At 39.8% G+C, this 15,994-nt stretch overlaps 1 protein-coding gene across 4 annotated transcripts in view; it reads right to left on the reverse strand.

Moving 5' to 3' along the window:
- Positions 1-977: 977 nt before the first annotated feature.
- ccdc85ca (coiled-coil domain containing 85C, a) overlaps positions 978-15,994 on the reverse strand; it is a 42,928-nt gene continuing 27,911 nt past the window's right edge. For 2 of the 4 annotated variants that reach the window (XM_058399207.1, XM_058399206.1), the window contains exons 4-7: positions 12,966-13,067; positions 7,204-7,299; positions 5,827-5,925; positions 978-4,241 (exon numbers count right to left, since the gene is read on the reverse strand). In XM_058399207.1, the coding sequence (XP_058255190.1) occupies positions 4,152-4,241; positions 5,827-5,925; positions 7,204-7,299; positions 12,966-13,067 (387 nt within the window). In that variant the 3' untranslated portion in view covers positions 978-4,151. The remainder of the gene's footprint in view (positions 4,242-5,826; positions 5,926-7,203; positions 7,300-12,965; positions 13,068-15,994) is intronic. The other 2 variants (XM_058399209.1, XM_058399208.1) reach the window with 1 other exon arrangement.

Genomic DNA, 15,994 nt, shown 5'->3' on the forward strand with positions numbered 1-15,994 from the left:
TAATAATAATAATAATTATTATTATTATTATTATTATTATTACTAGTAGTAGCAGTAGTATTAAAATATTATTTTATAATTATAATATAAATATTTAATTATCAATAATAATATAATAAATTGTTATATAAATATATAATAATTATTACATTATTATTAATATTAATATTTAGCTAATTAAAGATAATGAAATAAAAGAAATACTGGCTCAATTCCAAAATAAATAAAACGGTGTGTTCCTTCTTTAAATGCTTTCACATTTTCTTTTTTGGGACATTTATCTAATTGTCATTTTTTCTCACTTTTTTATTTGTTTTTAGTTATATATATATATAAAACATATATATATTTTAAATTGTTTTTAATAATTCATATTACTGCAAATGATTAAATGTATATGTATGTAAATGTATATGCAATTGGTAGTTAAATAAATGAGAAAGTATTTTTTTATTTAAAACGTTGAAAATAGAAATTTATATTTATATAGGTAATATAAATAAGTATTTATTTCTATTTATTTATTTATTTTTAAAAAGCTCATTAAGAATAGAATAAATAACCACATTTCTAATGGGTGTAATTCATTTAATGTTTAATTCTATGCTACAGTAACAATAAGTAAATAAAACTGGTATCAACATATTATTTTGCAGTGAACTTTATTTGATTTAATGACATTTAAGTTATTTTTCTCCCTTTTGAATTCGCTTCAGTTTTTTTAACAAACAAAAACAATAAGAATAAATGCATATGAAATGAATAATTTTTAACTGCTGCTTAAATTTTAATATTAAGTTCTTCATTATCAATCAAGTGTAGAATATAAAAGTTTAGAATAGCTTATAATACAGCGTGTGTTTAAAAGGATCTCCAGGAGGGGGCGCCATTGCACCTTTTATATTTATTTTTTATCCCGGTTTTCCTCTCTGCATTTATCCTTTTCTAAAAGTCACAAAGTGTGTTCAGACCCAGCGTTAGAAAGAGTGTCCATTTTATTTTCAATCATCTACAGGAAGTGCACTGAGTTTCATCTCGAACAGCGTTTCATTTCCTAAATGAAACCTACAGTACAGTTCTTATGAAAAATAACAATAATAATAATAATAATTATTATAATTATAAAGCATGCTAGTTACAGGTATTCTACAGGAGAGAGGTATTTACACAGCGAGTTCTCCTACAACAGTTTGCTCAGGTGGCACACAAACACAGACTGGAGTCAGACATCCTCACGTCATCACGTCACGTCATGTCCTTGCTCACGAACCAAGCGGTGCATTTGAAAGGGAAAAATCAGGAAATCCAGGATTTATAGATTTGGTTTTTGTGCTTTCAAATTAACAAATAGAGTCACTACATGGACCGGAGCTCATTTTTAATCCTAAAACATGGTTGAAATCTTTCCCTAGCTCATCTTTCAGAGCATTTCATTCTAAAAACCTGAAAATAGAAAGGATATTTTTTCCTTTCAAATGATTGCTGCTCGTTTTTTGTTCAGTCACATATCAGAAAAATCTGAATAAAAACAAAAACACAAGCCTGCCAAAAGCCACCTGCTGCATCTTGGCTCCAGAACAAACCCAATAAAATTCATCTGGGTTTATAAATCAGACCTGCTCCCATAACCTGCTCTGAGAACCTGAACTTTCAGACTTTGGAGAATGGAATTAAAATACAAAAACCATTATGGCTTCTTGAAATCTTGTTGTACTTCGGTTAGGAACTTTGCTCATGCTTCCTTGCCTCCTTACTTGTGTGCTCTTGTACTGTGTGTGTGTGTGTGTGTGTGTGAGCCGATGTTCCAGAAATGTCCGAGTCGTTCACGTCAAACTATTTCCTCCGGGCTGCAAACACAGGATTCTGGGGATATTTTAGACGCTACGCTGCGCGTGCTAATTCATTTCGGTGGCTGCACCTGCAGTGCTGTTACATCCTGGATCCTGATTGGTTAGAAGGCACTGATGCGTTTCTATAGCAACAGCTTACGAAGAGACTTGACGCTGTGCATCAAAGATAAAATGATACGTTTTTTCCAAAAGGAGACGTTAGAGAAGACGTGAAAGAAGGAAGGAGTCTCCAGGTTTTCAGGAAGGAGGATGCTGAAGGGAAGACAGCTGCTGTGACGCTAGTGAGAACCCGGAAATGTACCAATAAACGGATAAAAAGTTGTCGTTGTTTAATAAATAAAATGTGGAAATTTCTGTAGTATAAGAGGAATAAAAAAACCTTCAGGATGTGTAGTTAGAGGAAAATAATCAGCGTCACATGACCTGGAAGTTGATTACTTTCCTCTAAACAGCGAGCGTCCCGGAGTGTTTCCTCCCCGACTCTGTCTCATCTGCGTACTGAAGGACTTTCCCTCTCAGATTCGAGCTTTATAATATCGTATATCAGTGTTTTGTTCATATTTATAGCCATTTCTCCGTATCTGTGTACAGAAAGACACGCATCTTTCGGAAGATCTGACGCTCTGATGGAGTTATCGCTGACCACCAGATGCTCTCCTCGCTGCCCCTGCACTCGTTCTGAGCAAAATTTCCTGAGCTGCCGGAAATTAAACCCTCACAGGGTTGATCGTTATCTTTTGAGAGAAAAAAAAATCTAGAGCAAAAGAACTTTACAGCTGTGGTTATCTCTGTACTAATGCAGCAAATGTCTTTATTGGCAGTACCGCGTCTTCCACACGCATCAGAGAGACGTTAAAGGTGCGGTTTGTTATTTTCAGAGCGCTGTGACCGAAAATAAACATAATCTCAGAGTGAAGCTGCAAATAGTTTGCTTTTAAGAGAACAATCTGGCCTGCGTAGCTCCTTTCCGCTTGGGGGCGGAGCCTATTTCAGGGTCAGAAAAGAGTACGTTAATACCAGGAACTAAAGAAAAGAGACGCGAATCGTCGTTTTCCTATTTCACACACGGTCCTCGTAACCCATCGCTGAAATATACCAGAACGGAAACTCTCACAGATTACAAACCGCACCTTTAAACAGCAGATGTTTCCTCTTCTGCGCAATTCTTCACACGTGACTGCTGAATCTCGTGTACGTGAATGACGGAATGTTTTCCTAGAGAGCGCTAAGCTTACGTTCACACGGGCGTTAGCGCTTTTACGTAGCTCGTCTCTTGTGGGTGTGGCCTGTTTGTTTGCTTTATTTCCAATGAGAAACAATAGGAGCTTCTAAAGCTAGCGTCCTTCCGAGCTTTTCTCCGTAACATCTCTCAATCGGAGGAACCCTTTGAGCCAATGGTATCGTGTCCACATCTAAATTGCATAGAACTGAATAAAATCCCAATTCAAGTGTCGTTCAATAGATTCTTTTTCGCTCGCGGGTGTGAACATATGGCGTAAACGGCTACGTGTTTTCAGACGGCATTAAAACCTCGTCCTGTTTTGCTCGGACACAATTCAGCATTCGAGACAAACCCCGGGTTCAGACGTCTGTGCTGGATCTAAAGCGTTCGTTAGTACAGAAGTGCTTTTACTCAAGCCAGCGGAATTACCCGGTGTTAAAGGGACTAACTGCATAAGTACTTATAGCTTCAGGATTTTAACAGTTTATCATTTACAAACGATTGTCAGATCGGTCTAAAATAAAAGTCGATATAGATGTCGCTGTATGCGGTGAGACGGGAACTAATCTGAGAGAATCATTTGTCCTCACCAGCCAAAGACAGCGGTTTTTCATGCGCAGGGTATAAAACACGGACTGGTTTCTTTCTAACATAAAAATGGAAGCGGACGAGAAGGGGTGCAGCGGTCCTGCCGTGTGCTCATGTAAACCTCTCTAGAGTAAGGTGGAACAGAGGGTGGACTGCTACGTCTCGTTTCCTTTCGTCCTTGGTGTGACTGTTTGTTCTCCTGAAGTAGATCGTATGACTTATGACTGAGTGGAGCAGCTCCGTTGCCGGCGGAGTGTAAAAGTTTAATCTCGGTGTTCATTAGAATGGGAACGGATGCCACTAGCTGCCTTAAATCCTTGATGGGTGAGTAGAAAAAAAGTTCTGCATGACCCTAATTTACGCTAAAACATGGCTGCCGGCGTGGAGCTTTAGGAGTGCAGGTTTGTACGCTGATTGCTTTCTGAAGTGCACTGAAGTGCCGCTGGTTCTGGACGGACTGGCTTGTGGGTGTGTGGTGACCGAGGCCAGGGCTACATCGGGGCTTTAAACTGGTTTCCAGAGAGATGCTGCCGGATGGACGGCTTGGAACCCGCTGCATCGCCGAGTTTCCGCCACACCACCTGAACACAGAAGAAGAGAAACAGAGAGAAGGAGAAAGAAAGAGAGAGAAAGTGAAAAAAAGAGGGAGGTGTTACACACTGCTTTTGTTGCAGAGACAGTGGAGTAGGCGGCGGGGGTTGATTCAGTGTATGTGGAGAGAAGAAAGGACCCATTGTAGCTGTGTGTCATCTCTGTGATTGTGCCCTTGACAGGCGAGAGGGCCTCGAGTGCACACTTATCCGTGAGGGAACCGTGCGGCTCGGCAGGTCCCACAGTCCACGCCAGTCCCACGGGTTTAAAGAAGAGGCCCCCTTACTAAACCTGCCCCAATCTGCCCTAATCGGTCCCAAAAACAAATATAATGCATATAATAAATATTCACCCTCCTTTGACATTTTCCAAACTTGGAAACTGAAACGGACTTAATTTGGTGCATCAGGATTTATATCTACACAGAATAGTCTATAATATTGAACTAAAAGGGGAAACTCAGTAAGTTCAGAAAAATAAATCTATTGCGATTGCATAAAGATTCACCTACACTGCTGTAAAACCCCTAAATTCATTCTGGTGCAAGGAGAAGTCACATGATTAGTCGATCTGTGTGTAATTTGAGTGTCAGGTGATCTCAATAGTGTTTGTTAGAGAATACAGCATCGTAAAGACCAAGGATCTTGGTTGGCACCTGGGACTCGGGAACCGAGAAGCAACCGAAAGGCCAAAGGTAATCTAATACCCTAAAAGAAGCTCTTCAATGGACAACCATTCTGTAGAGACTGGACAGTCGATAAAAAGAGGCTGACTTGAAGCTTGCCAGAAGTCATGTTGGCGTCTCAGCAAACATGTGGGAAAAGGTCTGTCTTGTCTGATGAGACCAAAATAAACTTCTGGGCCTTAGCACAAAAGCTGTACATTTGGCAGAAACCCAAACCTGCTCATCAACACCGGCCCCTGCAGTGAAGCATGATGGTGGTAGCACCATGTTGAGAGTTCCTCCTGTCCTTGCGGTTGTTTCTCTGATTTTCCTTTCTGATGGTGGGCCTCCTCTTGGCAGAGTGGCAGTCATGCAGTGTTCTGCCCTGTGCTGTTCTTATCCAATATGCCCCGCTCTGTTTGTTCTTTTTCTGCCCTACAATTCTCCACAGCTCAGAGGAGCCCGAAAGACCCACATTGTCCTCGGCTCTAAAGTTATTTTAATTACTCTGACGGCTGCACCATAAACTCCACAGAGAGCCTTTCTTTCTGTTTGTTTGTTGTTGTTGTTTTTTTTTTTAAAACAGCATGAAAACCAGGTCCTGCCAGTGGGGTCACTGAAACGCTGTCCTCAATCAAAGCCAGGGCAAATCTGACAGGAGAACAAATTTGGGTTCTCAAGCATAGCCTGCTCCTGATTATATAAATGCATATTCATTAGAGCGGTGTGTTCCCACTTGCTGTGTGGGAGTAAGCACTCAATGCACCTCATGAAGGACTTGTTAAGGAGTAAATGAGCTACGGATGAGGTTGGGGTTGGGGTGTGGACCATAACGAGGACCGAGGGATTGTACATGCCGTTTTATGACAGAAAACAAACCCACGTTCTTCACCTCTAGTATAATGACTTACGTTACACATTTCCCTCACGATCGCTTTCTCTTTCTCACTGAGATCCTCCTCGTAGTCCTCAGGAATCTTTCTGTCCAGGTTCTCATGGACCTCCAATACCTGAAAGAAAGAAAAAAAAAGGGTAAGAGTTGCAGTAGTCAGAATGTGGCAGATCCCTAAATCCACCAAGCATAGCTAACATTAGTTTGCAAACATACACTATATTGCCAAAAGTATTAGGACACCCCTCCAAATCATTGCATTCAGGTGTTGTTTTTCAGGGGTTGGGCTCAGCCCCTTAGTTCCAGTGAAAGGAACTCTTAATGCTTAAACATTTTGGACAATTTCATGCTCCCAACTTTGTGGGAACAGTTTGGGGATGACCCCTTCCTGTTCCAACATGACTGCACAGCAGTGCACAAAGCAAGGTCCATAAAGACATGGATGAGTGAGTTTGGTGTGGAGGAACTTGACTGTCCTGACAGGCTCTCAGTCTCTGCTCTAATTCATCCCAAAGGTGTTCTATGGGGTTTAGGTCAGGACTCTGTGCAGGCCATTCAAGTTCCTCCACACCAAACTCTCTCATCCATGTCTTTATGGACCTTGCTTTGGTCACTGGTGTGCAGACATGTTGGAACAGGAAGAGGTGATCCCAAAACTGTTCCCACAAAGAGCATGAAATTGTCCAAAATGCTTGATACGCTGAAGCATTAAGAGTTCATTTCACTGGAACTAAGGGGCTGAGTCCAACTCCTGAATTCAATGATCTAGAGGGGTGTCCCAAAACTTTTGGCAATATAGTGTATGTAGCCCCCCCCCCAACAATATCTCAGATTCTCTATGCAGAACAGACAATCCTTCTTGTCTGATGAGACCAAAATGAACTTTTCTGGCATAAGTACAAACATTTGGCAGAAACCCAACACTGCTCATCCACACTAACCCCTGCAGTGAAGCATGTTGGTGGCAGCATCATGCTGAGAGTTTCCCTTTGTCCTTCTGATTACTTCTCTGATTTCTGGTGGTGCCTCATGCTGTTCTTTCACAACATTTTCTCTCTTTACTTTTTTTTCTTGTTTGCATACAAACCAGTTTATATTATTATTATTATTATTATTACTATTATATATTAAATTATTCTTCTCGCCTTCTGTTAAGTGTTAATAAGAACGTTTGAAGGATGTTGCTGAGACAAACATAATAAAAAAAAAACCAATACGCTACCATGGACTTTTAAAATTACTGACAGGATAAACACACCTCTTCGTATATGCACATAAATTTGGACTGGACTACATGTGCATGCAATCTGCACTAGGAATGTTCATAAGCGCATGTTAAAATAAACTTTCTGTGAAGTGAGTAGGAGATAAATAGTCTTACATGTGAAGAATTTACCTTCATGGCATGAACCAGAGCCTCTGGTTTCTGAGCAGATGTTATGTAGGGAGTGATGGGCGAGGGCAGATCTCCACCGGGGAGTCGAGCGGTGCCCTGTGGAGACAAACACACACTGAGTCATGGCTGCTAGTGTTACAGTCATATTATCAGAGAGGAGGTGTGTTATTGGAATAAGTCAGGCCTGTTTTTCTGAAGGGTTAAACCGTCTCAGAGCTCATCTTTGCCAGAGCGGCTCTCATCGCACTGAGCTCGTCAACAATGAGTCCTTTGAATGGGTTAGGCCTGGCGAGGCCCTGTTTAGACACAGCCTTTTGACTATCGTTCTAGCGTTAAATCCACAACAATCGAACCCGCATTCCAGCAGCGGGGGCCGCGAGCAGAGCGCTGAACAGGAGTAGCTCCTCGCTTTCAGCCTGCGCTGCTCATTTACAGTCGCCAGAACGCTCACATCGGGCTGGAACCGTGTGCATGTCACACACTACTGACATGGATACGCCCACGGGCACGAGGCTGATCACATTTACAGCCCGGGGGCAGCTCGCAGCTTAGGGGCCATGTTCTAATTCCTATTAATTGAAAAAGGTGTTACTGTTGAACCCATTACGCCAATCTTACCATCAAGGAGCTAATCATCAAAACTCCACAAAAGCTCATATACAGTCCTTTACATTTATAATCCAGTACTACTATACTATATTACCCCACTATACTACAGTACAATATATTCAAGAGGTAACACTCAAATATACTCCACTATACTACAGTACAGTTTATTTATCATCCATTACCCATACTCAACTATATACTCCACTATACTACAGTACAGTTTATTTATCATCCATTACCCATACTCAACTATATACTCCACTATACTATAGTATAGAAATTTACTATCCAGAAACCATACTCAAATATACTCCACTATAGTACAGTACAGTAGATTTACTTCCTAGAGGCCATTCTCAACTATATGCTCCACTATCCATTGCCAATACTCAACTATATTTTCCACTATACTACAGTACAATAAATTTACTATAAATATGCCACACTCAATACACTACATACTTCACTATACTACAGTACAATCCATTGCCCACAATGTTATACTCCGCTATACTACAGTACAGTAAATTTACTATCCAGTCCTTAACTACATTACACTCCGCTATACTTCAATGTAGCAGCAATTATAATCACTTCTCTGTATTACAGGGAAGCAAATACACTATATTATCATCTCACTATTTTAATAAAATATAGAAATAGACCTCACAATATTTTAGTAAATCTACTATACTTCACTCCAATACACTCTAGTACATTTCAGGTCATAATGTGCACCAATTTAAAGCTGGAGAATGAAATTTAACCAATTAGGATGTACACAGGACCACATTACTTTGCATTCCTAGTGTAAGGTTTAGCTTTAAATGTCTCCTTTCTGTCTGAGGTTTATCATGGCAAATGTTTTAGAAACAGACGCTGCAGCTTCAGTCCACTCCAGTGGGCCAAACCAAAACATTCCTTGCGAGGTAGATGGCGTCGTTCTCGAGGGTGATATCTGTCTGTTAGTACAGTAAGTACGATGGAATGGAAATGCAGAAGTGCAATGCACACAAAATAATAGTGTGAAGATTAAATAATAATCATGCTGCGCTGCTGCTGTGTCCACATCTGGAGCTGTGCCACGGGCAGCACGTGTGTGAGTGGCACAGAGGGAACATTTAATTACACAGGATTAGTGTTTCTACAAGCTTCCGGACAGCTGAGCTTCTCTGGAAACATCATCATTTTCATCGTCTCCATCGGCCATACGTTGTGACATCACAATACACACACACACACACACACACACAGTGGCTGAAGAGAAAATTTCCATATTTCCAACTAGATCATATCCTAATCATTCATCTGAAAGCCTCCATTTGGTCTGGATGGCCTCCCAGATCCAGCTTTAAACCCTGAACGACGCATTAACCGTTAAAACACTGATGAGCGAGATGCTACACACAAGCTAACACAAATCCTCACAAAACAAACAGACAGACCTACGATGACCAGGCGGTGCTCTGAGCGCCAGATAAATCCGGAAGAGTCTGACCTCTGAGCCACTTCCGTCTTCAACAGGCTTATCGAGGAATATAAAAAAACCTTGGTGGATGTAATCCCCTGTTAAGAGAGACCACGAGCTCTGCACAGCTAATCCAGTCTGACTGAATTAAACCTCAGGTGAGAAATACGGCGTCTCTGGAGTCATGCAGGACGTGTGAGCAGAGAAAGAGGAGATGGACGATCTGCTGCAGCAGTGTCAGAGCAATGAGGCTACAAGATAAATAAACTATAAATAAATGTGTCTTTAAAATAAAACTGTGACGGAATCATCTGTGTAACTTAGATGGAAAAGAGTGAGAGATGGAGGAAGGAAAAAGAAAGAAAATTAGGAAAGTATAAAGGAAGGAAGGACAAGAGAGAGAGATCCAGAAAACTAAAGAGGTAATTCTGGCTGTCCAACACGGCCGTGTTCGAAAGAAAGAAAGAAAGAACTGAAGGAAGGAAGGAAGGAAGGAAGGAAGGAAGGAAAAGAGAGAGAGATACAGAAAAATAGAGAGATTTCTAGCTGTCCATCATGGCTGTCTTCAGAAAGAAAGAAAGAAAGAAATAAAGAAATAAAGAAAGAACTGAAGGAAGGAAGGAAGGAAGGAAGGAAGGAAGGAAGGAAGGAAGGAAGGAAGGAAGGAAGAAAAAAGAAAAAATTGGGAGAGTAGAAAGAAAGAAAGAAAGAAAGAAAGAAAGAAAAAGAAAGAAAGAAAGAAAGAAAGAAAGAAAGAAAGAAAGAAAGAAAGAAAGAAAGAAAGAAAGAAAGAAAGAAAGAAAGAAAGAAAGAAAGAAAGAAAGAAAGAAAGAAAGAACTTATTTGTGTGCTACATTGTCCCATGTGAGTAAAACACTTCTCTGGAGCTCCGTATTTGTGTGAACACACGCTGAAGGAAGAGGAAGAGGAAGTGGAAAAGGAAGAGGAAGTGTTGTGTAACATTCTCCTGTGAGCTCCAGCAGTGAAGCGATCAGTATGAGGTCAGTGTGAGCGTCTGATTCTCTCTGATCCTCCTGTTCCTCCGGTCAGCACTCCAACAGTGCTCAGGCTTGTTCCATTATTAATGCAGGAGGTCTGGAGGTTTGTTCACAGACCTGTTAAGGTTTATTTTAAGAATGTCGGGTGTTTCCATTCTAGTCTGAGGATTGAAACACCCGATTTATTATCCTGTTTATTTATTTATCTATCCTAACACAGGATTTTAGTCTGATTTATTTACCTTGTACGGTATTTACAGAAATAACCAGAAAATATATTAAAGAATCCCAGAGATACTGAATGACCATCATGGTCATCTTCATCAGACAAAAAAAGAAAGAAAGAAAGAAAGAAAGAAGTGAGAAGGAGAGAAGGAAGGAAGGAAGGAAGCAAGGAAGGAAGAGATAAAGAGAGAAAAGCAAGGAAGAGAAAAATCAGGAAATGTACTGAAGAAACCCCTGAGGTACAGAACACGTTTTAATTAAACATAAGAAAATGTGGACAGATTTAAGATTTATTATTATTATACATCTACTTGTTAAACCCAGGTATCCAGGCAACCTGAAATAACCCCTCTGGATGAAAGGTACCAGGTTCGAATTGAGATCTCCCATAGAACGAGGCCCAGAGTGCTGATTTCGCCCGTCACGGCCACTGAGCACTCTGATTAGCTAAAACTGGGGAGCTCCGCGGAGGGGGTTAACATCCACGAGGCTGATCGTGACCTTTTTTTTCTAAGGAGAAGAGGCGGAGGATAAAGAAAAGTACCTCAGGGGAAAGAAAAGAAAGCAAGAGAGAGATGAAAAGAGAGAGAGAGAGAGAGAGATGGAGTGGGCGGTGATGAAGGAGAGAGGAAGACGGTCTAAATAAAGAAATGTTCATTTCATGCTCCGTCTCGTTAAGCCGTGTGCAGCAGCCGATGGAGGCTGGAGGTATGAAGAGAAGGAAAAGCTAAATAGTCTCACGCGCAGACGTTTTATTGCTGCGAGTTATTACAGAGAGATGTTTACACAGCGGTGCAGGTTAGTGTCACTTGGAAAAGGACAAGCTAGCATGAGACTGTCAAAACTGTCTGGGTTTAAAGAGCTCCCCCAAAAAAAATCAAGAATTTGAACCAAATTATTTCTCAATTAATTTTATATTCCTATCGTAATCCAGGAAGGCTAACACGTATTTCCTTTGAAAGGAGAAAGCGTCACGGTAAGGACTTTTATGAAGCTCGGAAAACATCACAGGGTCGTGATACAACACGCTGACTGCAGTCCAGGATGACTCAATCCTCGTGTCTTTAGTCTTTAGTGAAATTAATTAACTCTCCAGAACAGCAGGGGGCAGTAGAGTGAAGTCAGGTCTAGCTAAATAAAATTGCACCTTCATTGCTAATTATACTTGGTGTAAGATTGCGTACATACCAAAAACCTTCTCAACCAATCAGAGAACACTATATCACCACTGACACACGATGACAACGGCTAATGAGCACCAGTGAGGTAGGACACACCTCATTTCTCCACATGCACTGAATGTCCAAAAGTATGTGCACCCCTGTCCATCACATCCACGTGAGGTTCTTCACAAAGTTGGAAGCACAATAGTACAGAATTGTATAGAGTGCACAAAGTCCCTGAGCTCCACTCCGTGAAGTGAAGGTGAAGGTTGGAGTGAGAGTGGAAGATCTCGAGTGTCCTGCACAGAGCCATGACTCAACCCCACACAACACCTCTGGGATGAACTGGAACTGGAGTCTCCTCAACATCCCAAGATCTGGAACTGGAGTCTCCTAAATATCCCAACATATGGAACTGGAGTCTCCTCAACATCCCAAGATCTGGAACTGGAGTCTCCTAAATATCCCAACATATGGAACTGGAGTCTCCTCAACATCCCAAGATCTGGAACTGGAGTCTCCTAAATATCCCAACATATGGAACTGGAGTCTCCTCAACATCCCAAGATCTGGAACTGGAGTCTCCTAAATATCCCAACATATGGAACTGGAGTCTCCTCAACATCCCAACATCTGGAACCAGAGTCTCCTAAACATCTGGAACTGGAGTCTCCACAACATCCTAACATCAGAGCCTGATCTCACTAATGCTCTTGTAGAATGAATGAACGAACACTAATCCCCACAGCTACGATCCAACATGTAGTGGAAAGCCTTTGGAGAATGAGTGATGTTAAAAGGTACGCAAACTTTCGAAGAAGAAAGCCAGACCTTCATGACCACACAGCAACAACACTGCTCTACATTACATCAGGGTTCGAACCCACAACCTAGGGCAGTAGGGTATGATTTAATATTTAGACAGCTGCATCAATCTGTGTACTTTAAGAGAAAGGAGAACCCGGTGCTCTGAGATGCGCATACGCCTGTTTATACACAGTTCTGAAGTTACAGGCTTACGTGATCCCAGTTCATTTAATAGCCTGCTTTCTGAAGGTCAGCTCCAGGGCTCTGATCTCTGAGACACACTGTCCTCCTGCAGAGACAGGAAATCACCTGAAAGATCAAACTCTCAACTACTCATCTTTTTTTCCACATTTCAGCAAAGCAATAAAGACATGATGTGATTTTTTTTAAACGTGATTTACTCCTGCCATGCAGCGCGAAATATTCCGAAAATATTCCGAGGTCAGAAAGGAAAAAAAAAAAAAGCCCAGAGCGAGTGAAGTCCATACGTACATTCTGTAAGGCGTCTTGCTGCTTGGAAAGTGCAGAGAGCTGCGACTCGGAGTGATACAGCGACAAGCCTTTCTTCAACGTCTTCAGATCGCCAACGCTTCCCTAACACACACACACACACACACGTAAACAGTTAATAAAAGTGACTGGAACAGATGATGAAACACACACACACACACACACACACACATGCAGAACTATAGCACTGTTAAATTCTCCAGGGTCAGAGCTTTGGAATGGTCAGTACGTCTTCAAAAAGTAAATTTTTTTGTCAATAAATACAACATTATTGACAAATAGCGGCGCTATAAGTGGAATAAAACACTTCAGGTGTCGTGTGCTGTGTCGCTGATTCATTTCCCAACACATCCTGAACTGTTTTATTCAATGCTTTGTATTTAAATTAATTAATTAAAACATATTTAAAAGTATTTAATAATATATTAAATTGTATTTAAATTGGACAAAAATTTAAATATTGAAAATGTGAAAAACTGTATAAAAATTAACTTCCTGGTTTGAACAATGGGTAAAAATATTTCAGTATTTAATAATATATTAATATATAAAAATAGCTTTTAGATTGTAAAAATAACTAAATAAATAAATAATCTACTAGGTTGAACAATGACAACAAATATTTTAGTATTTAATAATATATTAGTATATAAAAATTGTATTTAAAAAAATCACTTCCTGATTTGAACCATGGCTAAAAATATTTCAGTATTTAATGATATATTAATATATAAAAATTGTTTTTAAATTGTAAAAAAAAAAAAATAAAATAACTTCTTAGATTGAAAGATGGCTAAAAATATTTCAGTATTTAATGATATATTAATATATAAAAATTGTTTTTAAATTGTAAAAAAAAAAAATAACTTCTTAGATTGAAAGATGGCTAAACATATTTCAGTATTTAATAATATATTAGTAAATAAAAAAAAATTTTAATTAAAAAAATTTAATTAAAAAAATTAAAGTTAAAAAAAATTACGAACGATGTCTAAAAATATTTTAATATTTAATAATATTTTAGTATATAAAAAAAACAGTATTTAAATTGTACAAAAAAAAATCACTGCCTAGTTTAAACGATGGCTAAAATATTTCAGTATTTAATAATATATTAATATATAAAAATTGTTTTTAAATTGAAAAAAAAAAAAAATTCAGTTTCTGGTTTGAAAAAAATGGCCATCTAGATCAGTTTCCTAGTTCCGTCCAATCTTCTTCTTCTGGTCTTCACAGAGGTTTGAGATTCCACTGGAAAATAGCTGGTCTTTTATATTATATACATTTCATAATTTTTATGTAGTCCTACAGAAACCCATGGCACATAAAAATCCAGCAGTTTTCCTACAGCCTGTCCCAAATGAGCTGTAATCTGTGTAATTACTGTTCATGCCCTTAAATCAAATCCCTCGATCATTTGCAAATATCATAAAACACTATCCTGGGATATTTCTCTGATATTCTGATGATTTTTTAGACAGAAGAATGGATGGACATCTTTTTTCGAAAACGCGCCCTGGAGGACAGTCTCAGCTTGTCCGTCTCATTATTGGATGTTTGATCAGAGCTGATATCGACTCAAGTCGATAAAAACTGCCCTCAAGACCTCACGAGTCATTAAGAAGAAACTGAATTTATTACTGATGAATTCTGGCTGCTGGGGAAAGCATCGCAAGTCTGAAGTCGGTCCAGAAACTAGAAACACTGATTGATCCAGATCTGATGTAGAGAAGATAACAAATAATCGCAGCTAAGAAGCTAACAATCTGGTTCATAAACTTGTTTATATACAGTTTTATCCTAACACACAGTCGGTTCCAGAAGTATTGGCATCCTGAGCCGACTTCAAAGTCTCATTACCAAGAAAAAGATGTTTAAGGGTCAGGACTTGTTACTAGCTGACCACAAATTTTAATAAAAAAAGGCAGAATAATCACTTTTCCTAATTGTACATGCCTGGTTTGCTCTACGTGTTTGGAAAGCTCATAAGCTTCGGACGGCCTGCTGGGTTGAAATCGAGGTATAGGAGCTCGTGTCCATGGACAGAAATCCTCCTCGTACTGTTGCTCGATGACTGAGGGAATTTTTCACACAAGACATCATCGTGATATCTTTCCATTGAAAGCAAAACACTTTTTCTTCTGTAGTTTTATACGCTCCATTTATCTGGATCGTCTACCTCGCTGTTTTTTCTATCAACTCGACCCCTTTTTTTTTACTGTGTGACCCGTCAGCAGTCACATCAATACGAGTTCAGAAGGTTAAAAGCTCAAAAGACGTTGAGTTATGGACCTGAGAAGAAGAGTCTGGTCACGCCTTATAAACCGCGAGCCATATCCCAGCTTCACCTGTCCGCGGCTAATCCGCTCAGGACGTCGTGACGATCTCCAAACAGACCTCAAACGCAGCACAAGACTCCGTGATGTCTGCTCCCAAAGCAATTTAGCACTGGATGTTATCTATCTAATGAAATATTCTCCCTGAAGACTTGAAGATGATCTGTATCTGATCTGCCTTTTACGAGCTGGAGGATTTCTTGTCTCGGTTAATAACACCCGTGTAATTATCCTGTCCATCTCGCTTTTTTTTCCCCCCTCCGAAACCTGCTCTGGTTGTTGTTGGGTTGGAAAACATCTCTCTGTTCGCTCTGTGGGATTACTGCAGCTTAAAAGTGTATGTTTGTACAGTGTGTGTGTGTGTTTGTATTAAAAAATATTTTTTTCCTTTCCAACTCTCCGTGAGGATTGAGATCGTCCGTCTCTTTTTATTGTTACTGGCTGCTTCTTAACTCACTCCACTCGACCGGTGTCCAGCTCTAGAAATAAAACAGCGGCATGTTTCCTGGAACCTCGAGATGTTGCCTGAATTTATCTTCTTCTGTATACTGAGTAAAGAGTGCATCTCTTAATGGTGTGCTGTTCTAGAAAGTAAGTTTTATACCACAGCCTAGGATTACAATTTTTAATTTTTTGTTCTGTGGAACAAGTTCATTATAGCAGCTATAAACGTCC

Source organism: Hemibagrus wyckioides, linkage group LG09 (genome assembly GCF_019097595.1).
Source record: "Hemibagrus wyckioides isolate EC202008001 linkage group LG09, SWU_Hwy_1.0, whole genome shotgun sequence".
NCBI classification, from domain to species: Eukaryota; Metazoa; Chordata; class Actinopteri; order Siluriformes; family Bagridae; genus Hemibagrus; species Hemibagrus wyckioides.